At 58.2% G+C, this 16,176-nt stretch overlaps 6 protein-coding genes across 7 annotated transcripts; 1 reads left to right on the forward strand and 5 right to left on the reverse strand.

The window, feature by feature from the left end:
- Positions 1-61: 61 nt before the first annotated feature.
- Positions 62-1,927, forward strand: GGTG_11463. Of its 2 annotated transcripts, none has more exons than XM_009229353.1 (5): positions 62-174; positions 250-652; positions 783-798; positions 908-1,044; positions 1,133-1,927. In XM_009229353.1, exons 2-5 carry the CDS (start codon positions 456-458, stop codon positions 1,311-1,313), a joined length of 531 nt encoding a protein of 176 aa, XP_009227617.1. In that variant the 5' UTR covers positions 62-174; positions 250-455; the 3' UTR covers positions 1,314-1,927. The 2 variants fall into 2 exon arrangements, with proteins under 2 accessions (XP_009227617.1, XP_009227618.1); XM_009229354.1 differs by having other exon boundaries at positions 261-652.
- Positions 1,757-6,145, reverse strand: GGTG_11464 (hypothetical protein). The gene is made up of 3 exons (XM_009229355.1): positions 4,913-6,145; positions 2,521-4,842; positions 1,757-2,433 (listed from the first exon to the last, which is right to left on the reverse strand). The coding sequence occupies exons 1-3, from the start codon at positions 5,436-5,438 to the stop codon at positions 2,306-2,308; spliced, it is 2,976 nt and encodes a 991-aa protein (XP_009227619.1). The 5' UTR covers positions 5,439-6,145; the 3' UTR covers positions 1,757-2,305.
- A 3,384-nt stretch (positions 6,146-9,529) lies between these two features.
- GGTG_11465 (hypothetical protein) lies at positions 9,530-9,865 on the reverse strand (the record flags this gene model as incomplete). Its single annotated transcript, XM_009229356.1, has 2 exons — positions 9,530-9,563; positions 9,675-9,865. The coding sequence occupies 2 exons, from the start codon at positions 9,863-9,865 to the stop codon at positions 9,530-9,532; spliced, it is 225 nt and encodes a 74-aa protein (XP_009227620.1).
- Positions 9,866-10,174: 309 nt separating this feature from the next.
- On the reverse strand, positions 10,175-12,063 carry GGTG_11466 (hypothetical protein). Its single transcript, XM_009229357.1, has one exon. It carries the CDS (start codon positions 11,898-11,900, stop codon positions 11,031-11,033), a length of 870 nt encoding a protein of 289 aa, XP_009227621.1. The 5' UTR covers positions 11,901-12,063; the 3' UTR covers positions 10,175-11,030.
- Positions 12,064-12,545: 482 nt separating this feature from the next.
- On the reverse strand, positions 12,546-13,538 carry GGTG_11467 (hypothetical protein). The gene has a single exon (XM_009229358.1). The coding sequence runs from the start codon at positions 13,253-13,255 to the stop codon at positions 12,683-12,685; it is 573 nt and encodes a 190-aa protein (XP_009227622.1). The 5' UTR covers positions 13,256-13,538; the 3' UTR covers positions 12,546-12,682.
- Positions 13,539-14,971: 1,433 nt separating this feature from the next.
- On the reverse strand, positions 14,972-16,163 carry GGTG_11468 (cytochrome c oxidase assembly protein cox-16). The gene is made up of 2 exons (XM_009229359.1): positions 15,778-16,163; positions 14,972-15,686 (listed from the first exon to the last, which is right to left on the reverse strand). Exons 1-2 carry the CDS (start codon positions 16,042-16,044, stop codon positions 15,606-15,608), a joined length of 348 nt encoding a protein of 115 aa, XP_009227623.1. The 5' UTR covers positions 16,045-16,163; the 3' UTR covers positions 14,972-15,605.
- Positions 16,164-16,176: the final 13 nt, after the last annotated feature.

The following is a 16,176-nucleotide window of genomic DNA, read 5'->3' on the forward strand; positions in this document are numbered from 1 at the left end:
GGGCTGCACAAATTTGGTTTCCCCAACAGCGCGGCTCCACCAATTCAATGCCGTTCCATCTCCGGGCCCCCACAGCCAGAAAAGCTCCCCGCCCGATCGCGGGATTGCTGGGAAAAAGAAAATCTGGAATTGGGGTCAAGGTTGAGCTTTCGCCTCCGTCATTCAGAGACAAAGGTAGGTTGGTACCAAATAGCCCAATCCTTCACCCTTGATTGCGCCAGGAGGACTAACCCCGGGATTTCCGTTGAGCTTTCATGCAGAGTCCGCTCGTTCCGGTCCGGCCCAGAGTCCCTCGTGCTCCCTCCCAACCAAAGACGAAGTAGCTCCGTGTAACATACAACCCACCCACACACACACACACCCATCTCCCTCCTTCTCCGTCCGCCGAGTAGATCAGGCCTCCGGCTCCCCCAAACGACCGACACAACACCACCCTCCCCCTCAAGCAAAGAAAAATGTCCTCGGCAGCATCCACCTTCGCCCGCTCGGCGGCGCGCCCGGCCTTCCGCGCGGCCTTTAGGCGGCAGCAGTTCCGGCGCGACGGCGGCAGGCGGTGGGAGAGCACGGCCGGCTCGGCCCAGGCCGGCCCCCAGCCGAGCTGGGTCAAGCGCATGTGGGACAGCCCCATCGGCCTCAAGACGGTGCACTTCTGGTAAGTCCTCCTCCCTTGGCGCCCGCTGCGCTGGTCCGCGCCAAGGGTAGCAAGATGGGCAAACGAAACGGTCATCATGCGCGCGCGCGAACCCTCGGACTGACCCGGAGTTTTTGTTTCCGCATCATAGGGCCCCTGTCATGAAGGTATGACTATCATATACGATATCACAAAGCCAACAAGGCAACCCATGCCAAAAAAAAAAAAAAAAAACCCGGAACCGCTGACCGTTTGTCGCAAACAACCACATCACAGTGGGCCGTCGTCCTCGCCGGAATCTCGGACCTGGCCCGCCCGGCCGAGAAGCTGTCGCTGACCCAGAACGCCGCCCTGACGGCGACGGGCATCATCTGGACCCGCTGGTGCTTGATCATCAAGCCCAAGAACTACCTGTGCGTCTCTTCTCTTTTTTTTTTTTTCCTGCACCGCTGGAGGAGAGAGGAACCGACTCTGGTACTAACAAACGGGAACAACAAAAAGACTGGCTGCCGTCAACTTCTTCCTCGGCATCGTCGGCATCGTCCAGGTCAGCCGCATCATGATGTACCAGCAGTCCCTCAAGGCCCAGGGTGAGGGCCCTGGCGCCCTGACCGCCGCGGCCGAGGCCGTCGAGAAGAAGGCCGCGGACGCCAAGGAGGCCGTCAAGGCCGCCAAGCCTTAGGTATCTCTTCTTTTTGTCTTTTTCTCCTCGCTTTTTTTCTCCTTGACTCTTTGTTGGGGACACCCCCACCCCCCTTTTTTCTTCTTTTTTAGAAAGTCGGGCTCTTTTCTCGGCTGATGTGATAGAGAAAGAGATGGAGAGAGTTGCTGGCGCATCAAATGGAAAGAAACTTGACCCACGGCTCCTCACCGTCCACTGATAAACTTGTGGTCGTTGTTGCAATTCGGTGTCCAGGGAACCCAGGGGGAGGGGCACACATGTATGCAGGAATATCACGCTTGTAATGGATCGAAACGTTGAACTAGAAATAAGAGACGAACGAGTGGATGGCCAACATGGCGGCATGGGGGAGTCGATCTGTTCTCGTCGAGGTTCTTGCTCTTGACGTCCTCCAGTGGCGCTTATGAGCCCATCGCAATCGTCGACACATGGACACTCACAAGCACCTAGGGCACGCCGAAAGGATCACAGGCGTCTCTCAGCCAGCTTGGCGGGCAGGCAACGCACGCACGCTTCTTCTGTGCCACGTATCTAATGTCACATCATCCAAACAACCCAGAGACACCATTTGTTTCCTAGTGACAATCCTCGATTTTCTACTAGGTCATTCTCCCTTTGCCCACTGCCACATTCTCCCGTGCCTTTCATTGCCACCTCGGGGGTATATTCTCTGTCGCCCGTCCGCCTATGCATTCTTGTTCCGTCCCCTGAAAATTTGCATCACGCCCAAATTCCGAAAGAATAGTATTATATGGCACGCCCGATCCGAGCCTTATAAACAAGGCCTCCTTGGATGAAATAAAAGTCTGGACAAAAAGGGGCGGTGACTGGACAAGGGGCGGGCCGCCATCGGTGATTCACCAGCGAATTCTAGAAAGAAACAAGAAGAAGAAGAAAAAAACCTCCAGCCAAGTACCGTCCAGCGCAGCCGAGATAGCGTTGGAGCTCGCTCGCCGGCTTGTTCCAGCTCAAGAGACTCGCACTTGCCTTCCTCACATGACAACACACTCTCCCTCCTGCTTGGGGATGCTGCGCGAAATGCGCTCGCGTTGCCGGGGTCCGTTTTTACCGGACCGCTTGAGGTCCTCGAGCCGCTCGCGCGCCTTGGGGAAGTCCTGGGCTAGACGGGGTTGAGAAGAGAGAACATTAGTATGCGGAGGGGCGCGCGGTGCATAAGAACAAAAAAAAATGACAGTCCACTACTCACCAGCAGCGCGCCAGTACCACCTCTTGGCGTCTTCCATGTTGGCCGGCACGCCGATGCCGACCTCGGTGAAGTAACCCATGGCGTACTCGGCTTTTGCCAGGCCCGCGAGCGCCGCCTTGCGCGCCCAGAGGTAGGCCTCGGTGTCGCTCTGGGTCAGCACGCCCTCGCTGCCCGTTAGGTACCAACCCGACAGCGCCAGCTCGCTCTGGTGCTCCTCCTGGGTCGCCGCCTTGGAATACCACATGATGGACAGCCTCGGGTCTATGGGGCAGCCCATGAGCCCGTACTCGTACGCCGCTCCCAGCCGGAACTGGCTGAACTTGTAGCCCAGGTCCGCCGCCTGCTTGAACAGCGACAGCGCGTACGCCTCGTCCCGGAGGATCGCGTCGTTGGGCTGCGCGCTCTCGTACAGCAGAGCCAGCTCGTGTAGCGCGTGAGGGTTCTCGGCGTCGGCCCGCTCTGCTGCCCGCTTGAGCCAGCCCACCGCCTCGCGCGGGTTCTTGGGCTGGCCGAGCAGGCCCTTGAGGAGAATCATGCCGACCTTGTACATGGCCGGGGTATCTCCCAGCATGGCCGCCCGCTTGTACCACTGTATCGCCTTGAGCGGGTCCTTGCGCGTGCCTCCGCCCTCCTCGTGCCCAATCTCGCAGCAGACGGCCGTCCGGTATGCCGCCGCGGCGTTACCCAGCTTGGCCGCCGATTGGTATAGCGTAAAGGCCTCCTTGTTGTCGGGCTCGGCCCCAAAGACGCCGCGCCCAAGGCAGTCGGCCATGAAGAACATGGCCCCCGCGTTCTGGGCGTGGGCTAGCTTCTTCAGGATCTTGTGGGCGTCTGTCGCGTACCGGTCACGCGCCTTGGCCCGCCCCCGAGGATCTGGTATGCCGGGCACCAGCACATCCATGGCCTCCACTAGCCTCTTGGCGAGCTTGAGCGCCGAATCCTGGTCGTTGGGGTCCGCCTTTATGATACCTCTCAAGGACTCCAGCTCTCCCATTGTTACGGGCGTCTTCTGCTCAGCGGCCTGCTGCTGCGGCGGGCCGTGGCTGATGGACGCAGGGGGCGGCGGCGCCAAGTTTGCGTTTGGAGGCGTGTTGTTGTATTGGCGCACCGGCGGTGGCTTGTTGACCATCTGGTTGGCCACCGAGTTTGGCATCAAGCCAGGCCGTATAGGGGCAGGGTGTGCCGGTAGCGAGTCCCCTCCGCCCATCGCCATGGGCGCCGATTGTGTCGATGCGCCACTCCCATGCCTGGCGGGCGCAGGGCCGTTGAGGCCAAAGCCCTGGGGTTGCCTAGGATCAAAGCCGCCGGGGCCGCCACCAGGGCCACCACCGGGGCCGTTCATGGGACCGCCGCCAGGCTGATATGGCTTGTACTGGTCTGGGATAGCGGGCATGTCGCCTACCATCTCGAACACGGCAGCCTGAGGTTGCCTTAGATCAGGCTGGGACTTGGTCCTGCTCATCTCCGGGTGCCTCACTGGGCCTCGTTGTTCCAGGCTGGGACGACTTGGGGGCATGTTCTGGTCTAGCGATGGGCGACCAGGGGCATAATTCTGATCCAACGAAGGTCGTCCCGGGGGATAGTTCTGGTCTAATAACGGTCTGCCGTTGGGCGGAGGCATCGGCCGGTAGTTCTGTCCCTCTGACATGGACGAGGCACGGTTGTCTTGGTACTCATTCTCTCGAGTTCCGCCGTAATAATCGTAAAAGTCGTCGATAGAAGCTGGCCTCTGCTGGCCCTGGTCTGCGTAGCCAGGCCCGTCGTATCCGCCGCCGCCTTGGTACTGACCACCTTGTGGCAGTGGCGGGGGGTTCGTCGGGGGATTGCGCGGAGGGCCACGCATGCCTTGTGCGGTCGACGGTCGCGACGGCAGAGGCATACGAGGCCCCGGCCCGCCGGGTCCTGGCCCGTTAAATGTTTGCGTGTCGGCGCGCATGGGAGCCGGCGGAGGGCGCATGCCACCACCTCGGGGATCCACGTTTGGCATGGTCATCGTCCGCCCCGGTGGGCCAAATCGGCCCTCGTCTTCATAGTCGCCACGAGGACCGTATCCTTGATCGGGGCCGCCCGGGCCGCGCCACTGATCGGGATAGTCGCCTTGGCCGAACCCCCGCTGCGGCGGAGGACCACCGCGAGGCCCGTCCGGTGCCGGGCCGCCGCCGTCTATTCGTTCTGGCGCGAGCGCCAAGCCTCCCATCCGCTGGATGATTGTATTCTCTTCATCCAAATCCGTTTTGCGGTTGTGGCCGGGAAGTGCCGGAAAGGGGCTCCCACCAAAGCCAGTGTCCTGTGGGCTCATCGGAGGGCGATTGTTGCGGGATGCTGTGCACGGAATGGTCAGATTTCAAGACTTGGGCCAAAAGTACTGCTGAGCAGGCGCCATGATACGTACAAATTGGGTCAGCGGTTGCAGACCTCTCCATCGGACGACCCGGCCCAGGCGGTCCGCGGCCTGGAGGTCCGTTATGGAATCCCCTCCCAAGACCAAGACCAGGGCCGCCGCCGCGTGTGGGAAACGGCGCGCCTCGTCCAGGTCCACCAGGCCCGTTAGGTCCCGGAAACGGACGACCTCTCCCAGGTCCAGGTCCAGGACCCGGGCCGCCGCCGTAGTAGTCCTGCGGAGGATAGTTTTGTTGCGGCGGTCCCCTCTGGTAGTTCCGGTCATCGTACTGGTCGTATTCCGGCCCGTATCCGCCACCTCCTCCTCCTCTGCCACCGCCGTAGTCGTTGTATCCATAGCCGTCATCGTAACCGTCCTGGTATTGGTCGTACTGCTGGGCAGGCGGAGCGGTGAACTGCCTCTGCGGAGGGCCGCCCGGGCCTGGAGGGTACTGACGCTGAGGCGGTGGTCGTGGGACGCCCGGTCCCGGGCCGTTGTATCCGCGCGGGGGCGGTTGTTGATATCCGTCGTAGGACATGCTGAGAGCGCGCGCGCGCGTGTGTGCTTTTTTTTTCGTCGTACAATCTCTCAGTCGTCTCGCTGGCCGATCCTCACAGCTCTCCGCCGTCACGAGGCAGGCGATGGCGCGGATTGACGGCCGGTGTGCCTTTGAGCCCCTCCCCGCTGCCGCTGCAGACAAATGGCCTAGCGTATGCAGGGACGGGATTAAAATTCGTGGGGGGACGCCTCGGCGGCGAACAATTGGTCTCGAGGGCGGGCGCAATTTGCCGCAAGCAGCGACGGGAGTCGGGGCAGGCTGATCTGCCGTGACTGCGAGTCGCAGTCGTTTGTTCAGCAGAGTTGGGGTATCCAGACAATGAGCAGAGAGAGAAAGCTCAATAGTCGATTTTTGTTGCGGTCGGGATCAACCCGAGGCTAGTTCGGGCAAGGCGCGGGTTGGAGCTGCAACAGTCGTAGTGCAGTGCCAGTTTGCTGCTCGCTGAGTTTGCTGCTAGCTGAGTTTGCTGCTAGCTGAGAGTGTTATTGTTGGTGGTCGAGGTTTCGGCCCAAAGCTGATCGACGGTTTCGGCAGGGCTCCCACCAGAAAAGCGAATGGGGCTGTAGCTGAGATGTGGCGTGGCCTTAGTTTTGGTCTTGGGGTGGGTTCGAGTTTGCACCTCAATCAGAATCGAGGGCACTGGCACGCCCGTTGGAAAAAAGTGGCAGTGTTTTGGGGTGGCAGGCCTGCTAATGTTGCTTTTTTTCCGCCTGTGCCGGCTGGGCGTGCTCCAGGGCTGGTCGGCCTGTGCAAGGGGTTGGGGGCACGCTAATACGCTAACAAGTTGCTAACCTAACAAGCATCCCCACACGTCCAATGACGCTGCCGCCCAGCCAACCCCTATGTGAACGTTGCATGCACACATTGATGTTGATTCCTGTACCGAAAGGTAGACAGACAGACGCATGTACAGCAGGTGCAGGTGGCATCAGCAGGTGGCATCAGCAGATGGCATCAGCAGCCAGTCTTGTCTGCTAGGTGGTTCGCACCAGGGCCTGCCTGCCTGCCCTGCTCATGCAGCCCGTGCCAATGGTAACCCAACGTTTCCGACTCCCAGAGTCTCAGCCCACTTCTTTCATGTTCCTTCCCGTTGCCCTCTCCCCTGTGCGTGCGCGAAACAGGGCCAAAGTCACAAAGTCACAGGGTCCCCAAACTGGTCTCTCTCTTTCTCTCGACCCCCCATGATCCCTACGCCAATCTTCGTGTTTCTAACTGAGGCACTCCCCAAGGGCTTTTGCTGGTCTCGAACCAGGGCTCCGCGAGATGGCCAATAGAAGGCAGGGTCGCATCGCACATTGAAAGCCTCTCCAACAATACAAGGCCCGAGTGTGCCTCAGCTACCAAAACACCGGGCAAGCTTGACGCGGCTGCGCCCGGACAGAGCATCTTGCCACTCGGTACCTGCATCATCCCGCTAGAGTTTGAGCTCCAAACCCATGGCGCCCGCTTGGATTCGCTGCCTCATCTGGCTGAAGCCTAGCACTGGAAGCTGGAAGCCGCCAACCCTATGCGCTACTGCTCGCCTTTGTTTTGGTTGCTCGTGATGGTAGGCAGTACCTTCCACATGCCTGCAGCGAGACGGGTATCGATGCAGAGCTCTGCCAACAGTGCATGTTATCCAATCTCTGGATGCGAGCTTAAGCTTCCTCATGCCAAGCCCTGGCATCGCGATGGCTAAAGCTTGGGTGCGTCTCTTTTTGTCATGACGACGACCGAGGCCTCCATCTGGCTGTGTCCAACTGCCCGCTGTCGCTGATCCCTTGTTTTGCGTCTTTTGAGGAAAAGGGACCCCCAACTACCTACCTACCCCAAAGGTGGGGGGCCACGGGACAACAAGGTATGACTCCCATGACCCTGACGCGCGCCTTGGAACCTAGTGATGGATGGTAGATCTCCCGCCAGACCGCTCCCAGTCGAATCGTACTCGTCCGAGAAGCCGGTTGGCTGTGCCCGGGCGGCGGAAGGAGGTGGAAAAAGGTCGACGGGATTTGCTAGAACATTGAAGGGACATTCCTGGCTCCCACCTCGATAGTTGCATGCAGGGGTCCTGTGGCCCGGCGAATCAAGGGAGAGAATGTGCGTGGTGACGATGATGCATTGCGGGAAGGGGCGCGGGCGGGCATGCATGCGATCAATCAAGGGGAATCGGACGGGCCCCAGACCCGGCAGCTAAATCCTTGGTTCGGCCTATCAAGCCGACGGCCTTGTTTCCCACCTTCTGATTCTCTAACGCGATGGGTGCCCAAACAGCAAAATCTGTCGTGCCATCGCACAAGTGGAAAAAGAAGAAAAAACCACTCGGAGCCGAATGTTCCATTGTATCAACAGCAGAGGCATCCGCCCGTCCGTCCACTGAACAGGCGCCACGTGAGACGAATCACGATTTTTGGGTTTGTCACACACGGAAAGAAGGCCAACTAGCGCATGGCCACAACATTATGCAACGGTGACAACCAACGTAAAAACAGCGCAAAAAAAAACACACAAGTAAGAAAAGAAAAGAACCCCAGATGATGCCGACCTGCTAACAGCCCGGAGCCGCCGAGAGCCGAGAATGGACAGCGGACAGCCGCGCGTCCATCAATCAGCCTTAGAAACCCCAAGCCTGCGGTCTCGGCATCCCCACATCTCCACTCCTTCTTTATTCTCCTTAGCCTCGCCCGCTTAATTTTTCGACGGAGGCCGCCATGGGTCCATGACGACATCCGGCTTCCTCCATGATCGCCTCCCCGGACGGATCAGCGAGAGAAATTTTGAGGGAGATGAGCTGGGGGTCACCTGGCCATGCGTGCGCCAAGCAACCAGCGCGGCTGGGGGTCTGAGGGAAACGCGTTCCAAGGGGACAGCACTGATGGTCACAAATTGCTAGCCTCGCCGGCCCATTCCAACCAAAGACTGGTGATTTGTGTCGCAGAACCCAAGAACTTTATTCGCTATTCCATTTATAATTTGTTTCGTCGTAAAATGCCACACATCGTCCACTAGACACACAGTCACTCGCTGGTCCGCGTCTGACACCTCGTTTCCTCCCTGCTACCGCGTGGCCTCTAGCTCCGCCAAAATATGAGCGCATCAACTACTGGGGCTCATGCATTGTGAGGATGGCACGACGCCCAAATACAGACCTGCGGTCCAAACTAGGCAACGCCTGTTGGAGCCCCCATTTTCCGGGCACTTCTCTGCACGCTGCGATTTCTCGACGGCTCCTTGGCACCGGCCAACTTGTTGCTCTGTTCGACAAAACACCATCAAGACATGGTTCCACGCCATTGGGCCAGGTAACCCATTTATAGGACCCCAGGGGCGAACCCTGAGAGCGACCCTGAGAACGACTTGAAGCGGCACACGACGACGTATCAAACGGGCACCTTCCCCTTGCCACAGCCCGGTACCATCGTTGTAAAATGGGATACGAGCGGAGAAAGCCCAAGTCTAAAGCCCAGTAGTACAAGCCATACGTAGTGGCCAGGTAGCCGAAGGGACGCTCTCATGTGAGATGCCAAAGTTCGGGGACAAAGTGTTCAAGGGTTGCGGCTATAACATGCGCATCTCTACGCCCGGATGCCAAATATTGAAGACCGAGTCCATGCTCTGGCTGCCTGAAGGATTCATAGTGTATTCGCCAGTGGTAGGAAGACGCACATGCCTTGGCCCGATCACGGACGGGCGGGATACCAGATCTGCGCTGGAGTTACACGTGGCAGCCAGGAAATACCACAGGCGAGGGGAACACCGACCCTTTTATATATATATATATATATAAAGATGATTGGGCACGAATCTGATATGCATCTGAGCAGCGAATCGTCCTCGAGGTCGTCTCCACTGGCCGATACAAATAGCATGCAGGTTTGCCAGCCGAGTCTCCTGTTCACGAAGCATGCTCGATTCCATTCAAGACCGATCGAAACAAATCGAAAGGCTGGAGAACGGGAGTACCGCAGATATGTGTTGTTAATGCAATAGAAACGGCACAGTAAGGAGCGTCGAGCGTTTTGGATCGGCTGACGGTCGGTGTTCTATCTTTGCCAATGGCTGCCAGATCATTGTGGTCGTATACTTCCACTCACTCACGGAGAGTATTCCCCGGCCTTGCGAGTCCCGCTGCTCGTGTTGGCAAGCGTCGAAGAGGGCCAACGATCCCATCACGCTGACGGTCTCCAGAACGAGCCACATGAAGTTGGTTAGGGTGCCTTTGTCACCACCCACAGCTACCCGAATGGGATAGCCGCGGCGACGGAGCAGCTTCCCCAAGACTCGTCCGGCGGCGAGGGCATATAGTGTTCGCCGATCAGTTCGCCGACACCGGCATCGGCCAACTCGCCAACAGTGCCGAGGATCCTCGCCCAAGCGGCGTGGCAAGCGCCGACTTCGTCAATGTCCTCAGTGCTCGTAGGTCTCTGCATCTTTTCCTCCGTTAGGGGTTCCGACGCTGGATCTTTGGCGTGTTCTTCTGTGTCAAGGATGTGATTACTGCAAAGAAGTATTCCGAAGCATATTAAACGTATCCCCCTATCCGAAATCTGTCTGGCTTTATCGTTAAATTTTGCTAAAAAGCAATATGGCATGGAGTGTGCATTCCATGAGCCTGCACTACCACCACCCTCGGGTTGGTGCTGCGAAAAGGCAGACGGCTTCCAGATGCCCAGGCACGGTGAGCGAGCACATTAGGGCAGTTGCATGTAACGCGGCGTTGTAGTGGACGGGCGATTTGAGGCTTTGTGAAAATGAACAATGCTGGTGTCAATAGTTTTGTGCTGGTTGGATCTATCGACGCCGCTTCTATATGGCCACAAATCTCCCAACCGATCCCTCCTCTGTTGTTTCATCAGTCCCAAATCATAAACACGCAGATAAATGTTCCAGAATCTTCTCGACACAGTATCCAAATTCTCAATACACGACTTCATTGATACATTGACCCTACTCCACGATATCGTCTAGGTAGTTAACTATCTGATGGAGAAAACATGCGGAACGCCGCCGCTGCTGTGAAAGATGCCAGCGGCAAGAAGGCACTCGGTGGGAGGGTTGGGGTTGGGACCTAGCCTTCCGTCTTGTGGCTTATGTCCTAGGCCTCGAGCGCTGGTGCGGCCTGCACAACAGCCAACATGGAAGGGCCAGAATGAAAGTGGGGTTGGAAAGCAGTAGACATATTCAACCAACTTCTAGCAAATAGGACAGCGCGCAAGTGTAAACTGTTAAGGGATAAAATACCGTATAACTCAGTGCCGCCAGGGGCTTTTCAGGAATCAGGGGGAAAGGAAATGGCTCCAGAACGCCTTGCGGTTGTAATGTCGAAAAGAAAAAAAAGACCGACCAATGGTGTTATCCTTATCCTGATAAATCCAACGCCTCGCAGTAGTAAAGACAAGTTAATAAAAACGTATGTGAAAGTGATAGGAAGACATGAAGGGAAATAAACGAGGGGTATTGTTCCTTGTAGTATAAAGTAATGGTCTGTGGGGTATATAACGAATGTGCAGTTGTCAACTTGGCGTGATAAGAGCAAAGGACAAGACGAGTACAGAGTGAAACGAGCCGATGCGGCGCTCGTGGGACGTGTGTGGTTTAGGGGATCTCGAAGCAGTCATCCTCGGTGACCTTGGCCTCTTCGGAGATGAAGACGATCCCTCTCCGCTTCCAGTCTCCCCGCTTGAGTATGTAGCTGGGTGACTCCGGACTCCCGAGTGGCCTGGGCCTGCCCTGGCTGAATGTCGGGGGCGTCGGCAGCGGCGCGGTCGGCAGGCCGGCCGAGGCGTGAGAAGGAAGGAAGATGCTCGAGCAATCCGAGGTCGTCGACGATGCAGTCGACGGGCGACGGTGGCGAGCGGCGATGGAGACCGGGGAGGTGGCCGAGTGAAGGTTGTTTTGATAGCGGTGGTGCTGTGGTTGGTGATGGTGATGAGGAAGCCTCTCGGCAGACGTTGGCGAGGTTGGGCTGCCGCCAATGAAACCAAAATCGAATCCTTCGTGTATGTCCATCTCGGCAGTCTTCATTCTCGGGAGAAGTGGCCGTCGGTTGGCCAGGGGTGGTGGCGGTCGTAGGGCCGTCAGGCCGTACGAACCGATAATGTCGTCAATGTCGGCGTCGTTGCCATATCCGTGGTGGCTGTCCACAACCGGTGTCCGTGGGGCCGGTTGCTGACGGCCGCTCTGGCGACCCGTGATGTAGGGGGACCTGGCATCGTTCATGGGTGGGTGGAGCCGCAGGGGGTCCCAGTCGTCCTCGGACATCCTCGGGTGGTGACCGTTATCCCCATCGGTCGACGGCCGGGGTTGCCTGAGGTGGTTGGTGTGGTCCGACGAGTCGGACGACGCCGTGCTGAAGGTGCTGTCCTTTCGGACATGCTGAGGAGCAGGCTCGGTGGTGGCCTTCTCCCGAAGTCTGCGCTCGCTTCGGCATTTGCGGAGAATCCTGTTCCCCATATCGCCAAACATTTTGCCGGCCGCTGGATAAGAGTATCAAGATGGGTGGAAGCCGGTATGAAAGGAGCCTCGGGCTCCTCAAGGAGTGTGAGAAGGTCTCTCGAAGACTGTCTACTCTTGAAATACCAAAGAAGACGTAGGCGACCAGAGAAGTGGTTGGGTGGGGAGCAACGAGCGATATATGTAAGTAGAACGGCAACCTGTATACCCTTTTCGGAGCAGTCGGTGCCTGGCAGTGGATGACTGGAACGGAGTGGGGACTGATGACGGCGGACAGCACCAGGTAAAGTGCGCTAGGAGGTGGGGAGCGGAGGTCTGTCAAGGGGGTGGTGCATGTGGTGCATGTGGTGCCTTGCAGGATGCATCCAAGGCTGAGGGTGTGTCAAGCGAGAGGACGGGCTGGGTCTTATGGAGCAGCCGTGACCGACTTTGATGTGGAGTGTGCGTTTGTGACCTGGAAAACGGCCATGACAATATGATAATGCGCGAATGGCTGCGGCTGGAGGGCGCTGGAGGGGTCGCCGGAAGGCTGGGCTGGCAGGGGAAATGAGGCCGCGAGAATCTGGCATAGCGGCTCGCTTCCTCGGCTTCCTTTTTCTTTCCGTATCGGGCGGACACCAGGGCATACGAGGCCGATCTTGCCGACTAGCAAAAAAGGTCGAAAAAGGCAGCGCCACGGCTGACCCACCAGTTCTCCCACCCCGGCGCTCGCGCTCCACCGCCCGACCAGGCCATCGCCCCTCTGGGCGCTGGGCGTGTGGGGATGGTGGCTCGTAGCTTTGTGATGGCGTACGTCATGGGCCGTGGTGCGAGATGTCATCTGGTCGCTGAGCAGAGCAGGGGCGGAAATGGGCCATGGTCAAAGCGCCTAGAGCCTTCGTGGGCTGACAGGGAGCCGTCGTGGCGGTCTGGCGGTGCGACAGCGGGTCCCCTCGTGGACAGGAATCTGGACGAGGGCCGGGGCTGTCATCCCAGCACATCATCTGTTTCATCAGCGCAGTCCCGTTGCGCATTCCCGGGCACTTCTGGCTTCGGGGCGCTTCCAAAGTTTGCTCGACTTGTGCGCCTGGCAGCGCCTGGACCGCCTGGGGCGTCATGATGAGGTCGGTGGAGTCGCGACGGTCAGGACTTTGGCGCCATGCACGAGTTTTCCAAGAGTCCGTTCCATGCGGCAGAGAGAGCCCATCATCGATCCCCGCCCATTCCAGTATTTCACGGCCGGAAAGTGGGAGGTCTTGGGCTGGTTGGGCGGCCTGAGTGGACTCGAAACAATCGCAAAAAAGAAAAACCAGGCTTTGCGGCCCCCTGTCCGAGGGAGCATTGTATCGGGGCTGCCCCATTGGTCGATGGGAAGTGCCGATCACCATGAGGATCCCAAGCCGCCATCCTGTACGGACTATCAATCCCAAGAAATTCCCCGTCCTGGCTAAGCCCGAAACAAATCGCCACCAGCTTGCCACTTGGGTGCCGTTTCCGTGTGTTTTTTTTCTTCTCTCTTGTTGTTGTGTGTGTGTGTGTGTGTGTGCGACACCGCTCAATGAACATGCTGCCGTCAGCCAACGGCGCAGTAGCGAGTTCAGTTGCTTTTTGCTGTTCCTGGCAGCGTCAAACAATTTTCGTTGAGGAACAATTGGACGAGGACCCTTTCCTCAGCCGTGCGAGTCAGGCTTGACCGATTCACACCAACGCGCAAAAGCGCACCTCAGCTAGCCTCCATACAATTGTAAGCGAAAATGCGGGGCCGGTAACCAGCCACAGCCGCGCATCACGGACAAGGTGCAGTAGTGCAGCTGGTACCTCAATACTGTGCCTACTACGCACGCTGGTACTGGTGTCAGAGACTTATGCAGGAATGCGGCAATGCAGGCACCAGGCACACCGACAGCTGGGCCAACCACACCGTCCGCCGCTCCCTCCAACAAACACTCATCGAGATTCGCGCGAATCAACCAAGGGAGCAGAAGCAAAGGCGAAAGGACCGCCGTGCCTGCTAGCATCCATGAGTTATGTCGCTCAAGGTGCGCCCCGCTGCCGGCGTCGCACGGCCACTCACTCGGCTTGCACCGGTGTCGGCTCTCGAATTGCGCCAACGGGCGCCACTTTCGACCCCGGCAATCGAGAATATCGCACCCGATCTCGAAATCCCCCCTCGGGTCCCATAGCAGAGAGGAGGGGAGCCGTAAGGGGTGGTTTCTGGTCAGGGGCTGCCAGCTGCGCGTTCTTGCTTCTCCTGCGGATTGGACTCGCTCGCCGCCCACCCGTTTCCCAGTTTTCCAGCCCTCCCGACGGGCCAAGCGCCTCCTCCGACGCCGAGAGGGTGTCAAGAGGCCATCGCTTAAGCTTTGAAAACCTGCTTGCCATTCCGCGCTGGCGCAGGAACCCAAGCACTGCACTTTGTGGGGTATAATGCCGCCCGACGGGCTGGCGACGCAGGTTTAATGTTCAATTGATGCCAGGATCCTTTCCGGAGTTACCACTCGCGCCCGACGGCGAGAGGGGCTTGCCGAGCGCCGGACCTTCTGCTCCATTTCGTCTGCCCTGCTCGCAGTCAATGTGCGCTCGTGGTGGGTCAGGCAGCCTTGGTGCGTGATGGTGGCCCCTCTCCCTTGCAACCCTTACATCCCTGAGCAACCGAGAGATGCGAGACCAGGCAGGGGTCGACCGATCACCTGGGCCTTTTTAAAATTTCCCCCCCCAAACCGTGACGGGACATCCTCCAACCCAATATCAGCTCAGCTGCTCAGCCGGACGGGGTCGACGACGGCCAGAACCGTGATGGAAATGATGTTCAGGTACCCAGCACGCACTCGCCCAAGCCACATGCAGGAACACCTGAACAGCGAAGCGAGGGTGCATGGCACTTATTACCAGCTTTGCCGAAAACATCATAGCGCGAACTAAACCTCTCATTTGGTCCTCCATCTTCTCATAAGCGCAATGCGGAGAGTAAGGAGTGCCGAGCGCGCCGAGGCAGCCGGCTGTTATTTTTAACCTCCAAACTTTGACCACATTCACACAGACAAATGTGGCTATTGCCGTCGGCCGGAAAAGTTCGGAAGTACCTGGTAGGTCGGTGTCGCCTATCCCATAAACTTCCACGTATGCCTGGACTGCTCGTTTCTCTTGTGAGTGCTAGTACACACAAAATCTGTGGATGATGTGAGATAACACGAGGAACCCGGGGTCTCCAATGCGTAATCCGCATTCCTCGTGTTTCCTCTGGAATCTAGCAACGAAGAGCCCCGAAACGCAAAACCCGAGCTGTCCCTGTTCACACATGCACTGCCAGGTTACATGTTCCCACCCCTTCCAGACGCTGCACCGACTTGAAAAAAATGGAATGTCGCCGTGTCTTGTTTCTGCCAGGTCTTGTGAAGAACACGGCATGGAAGGATGCAACTTTCACCCCTCATACAACCCAAGAAACGTGGGACTCCTTCGACGGTGACTGTATCACAGCAAGCGCCCTGCTAGCCAATGCGCGCTCGACACGCCCGCCAGTCCTGCCGTTGTGGAAGGGTCGACAACCGGCATTTTTCGTGTCCGTGTTCCCTCTATCCTCCGCATGCACCTCGATGACGACGACGATCGGGAAGCTATTGGAATGGCTGGCCGGCGGTGCCGCCGCCGACATATGCAGCGGCACAGCCAGGAGTCATAGAAGCAGTGATCTGCTCCTCCTCGGGGACGTCCTGAAGCGTGTGGTGGTTTTTGTATTCAGAGTTTGCCGTCGCTCTCGCCTGCGAACCGTTCTACCCGTTTTTGTTCCCAATTGTCCAGGTCCTTCGCGGCCAGTCTCTATTGTGATGAACGAGGATCGGCGTCAGTGACCGTAATCTTCCTTTGGACGGGAGGGCGGGGGGTGCAGTCGGGCAGATGCCGAACTCACGTAGTACTCCTCCTTCATGTCCACCTTGCGTGCGCCATTGTTGATTCCCAGCTCCTCCTCCTTGGTCAGCTGCCTGACCCTGCGGTCGTGCTTCTCGTATCGGATGGCGGTCGCGGGGGTGAGGACAAAAGAGCCGGCCACGATAACGGTCATGAAGGGCAGCCCGAACATCAGGAATGGGTGCTTGGCCATCAGCGCCCTGTAGCGCACCCCTAGCTTGTTCGCATCCGCTGCCCCGCGGAATTTTTTGCTCTGAAACACTGCCATAAGAGGCGATGGACAGAAAAGGTTTCCGGCTACGGCCTCGGAGTGTTGTGATGGAAGGGTTTGTGGTGCGATGATGGCTGGGCTCTGGCCGAAGTTGTAAAGTTCCACTAGCTGCCCGCTTCAGCCCTGCTG

The sequence above is a fragment of the Gaeumannomyces tritici genome (genome assembly GCF_000145635.1).
Source record: "Gaeumannomyces tritici R3-111a-1 unplaced genomic scaffold supercont2.7, whole genome shotgun sequence".
Lineage (NCBI taxonomy): Eukaryota > Fungi > Ascomycota > Sordariomycetes > Magnaporthales > Magnaporthaceae > Gaeumannomyces > Gaeumannomyces tritici.

Coding starts and splice junctions, on each gene's coding strand:
- GGTG_11468 (XM_009229359.1), bottom strand. CDS start 16,044: ATGGCAGTGTTTCAGAGCAAAAAATTCCGCGGGGCAGCGGATGCGAAC. Junction 15,687..15,777: donor ACATGAAGGAGGAGTACTAC/GTGAGTTCGGCA, acceptor TCATCACAATAG/AGACTGGCCGCGAAGGACCT.
- GGTG_11464 (XM_009229355.1), bottom strand. CDS start 5,438: ATGTCCTACGACGGATATCAACAACCGCCCCCGCGCGGATACAACGGC. Junction 4,843..4,912: donor TGCAACCGCTGACCCAATTT/GTACGTATCATG, acceptor TTCCGTGCACAG/CATCCCGCAACAATCGCCCT. Junction 2,434..2,520: donor GTGGTACTGGCGCGCTGCTG/GTGAGTAGTGGA, acceptor AACCCCGTCTAG/CCCAGGACTTCCCCAAGGCG.
- GGTG_11467 (XM_009229358.1), bottom strand. CDS start 13,255: ATGGTGATCGGCACTTCCCATCGACCAATGGGGCAGCCCCGATACAAT.
- GGTG_11466 (XM_009229357.1), bottom strand. CDS start 11,900: ATGTTTGGCGATATGGGGAACAGGATTCTCCGCAAATGCCGAAGCGAG.
- GGTG_11463 (XM_009229353.1), top strand. CDS start 456: ATGTCCTCGGCAGCATCCACCTTCGCCCGCTCGGCGGCGCGCCCGGCC. Junction 1,045..1,132: donor ATCAAGCCCAAGAACTACCT/GTGCGTCTCTTC, acceptor AACAACAAAAAG/ACTGGCTGCCGTCAACTTCT.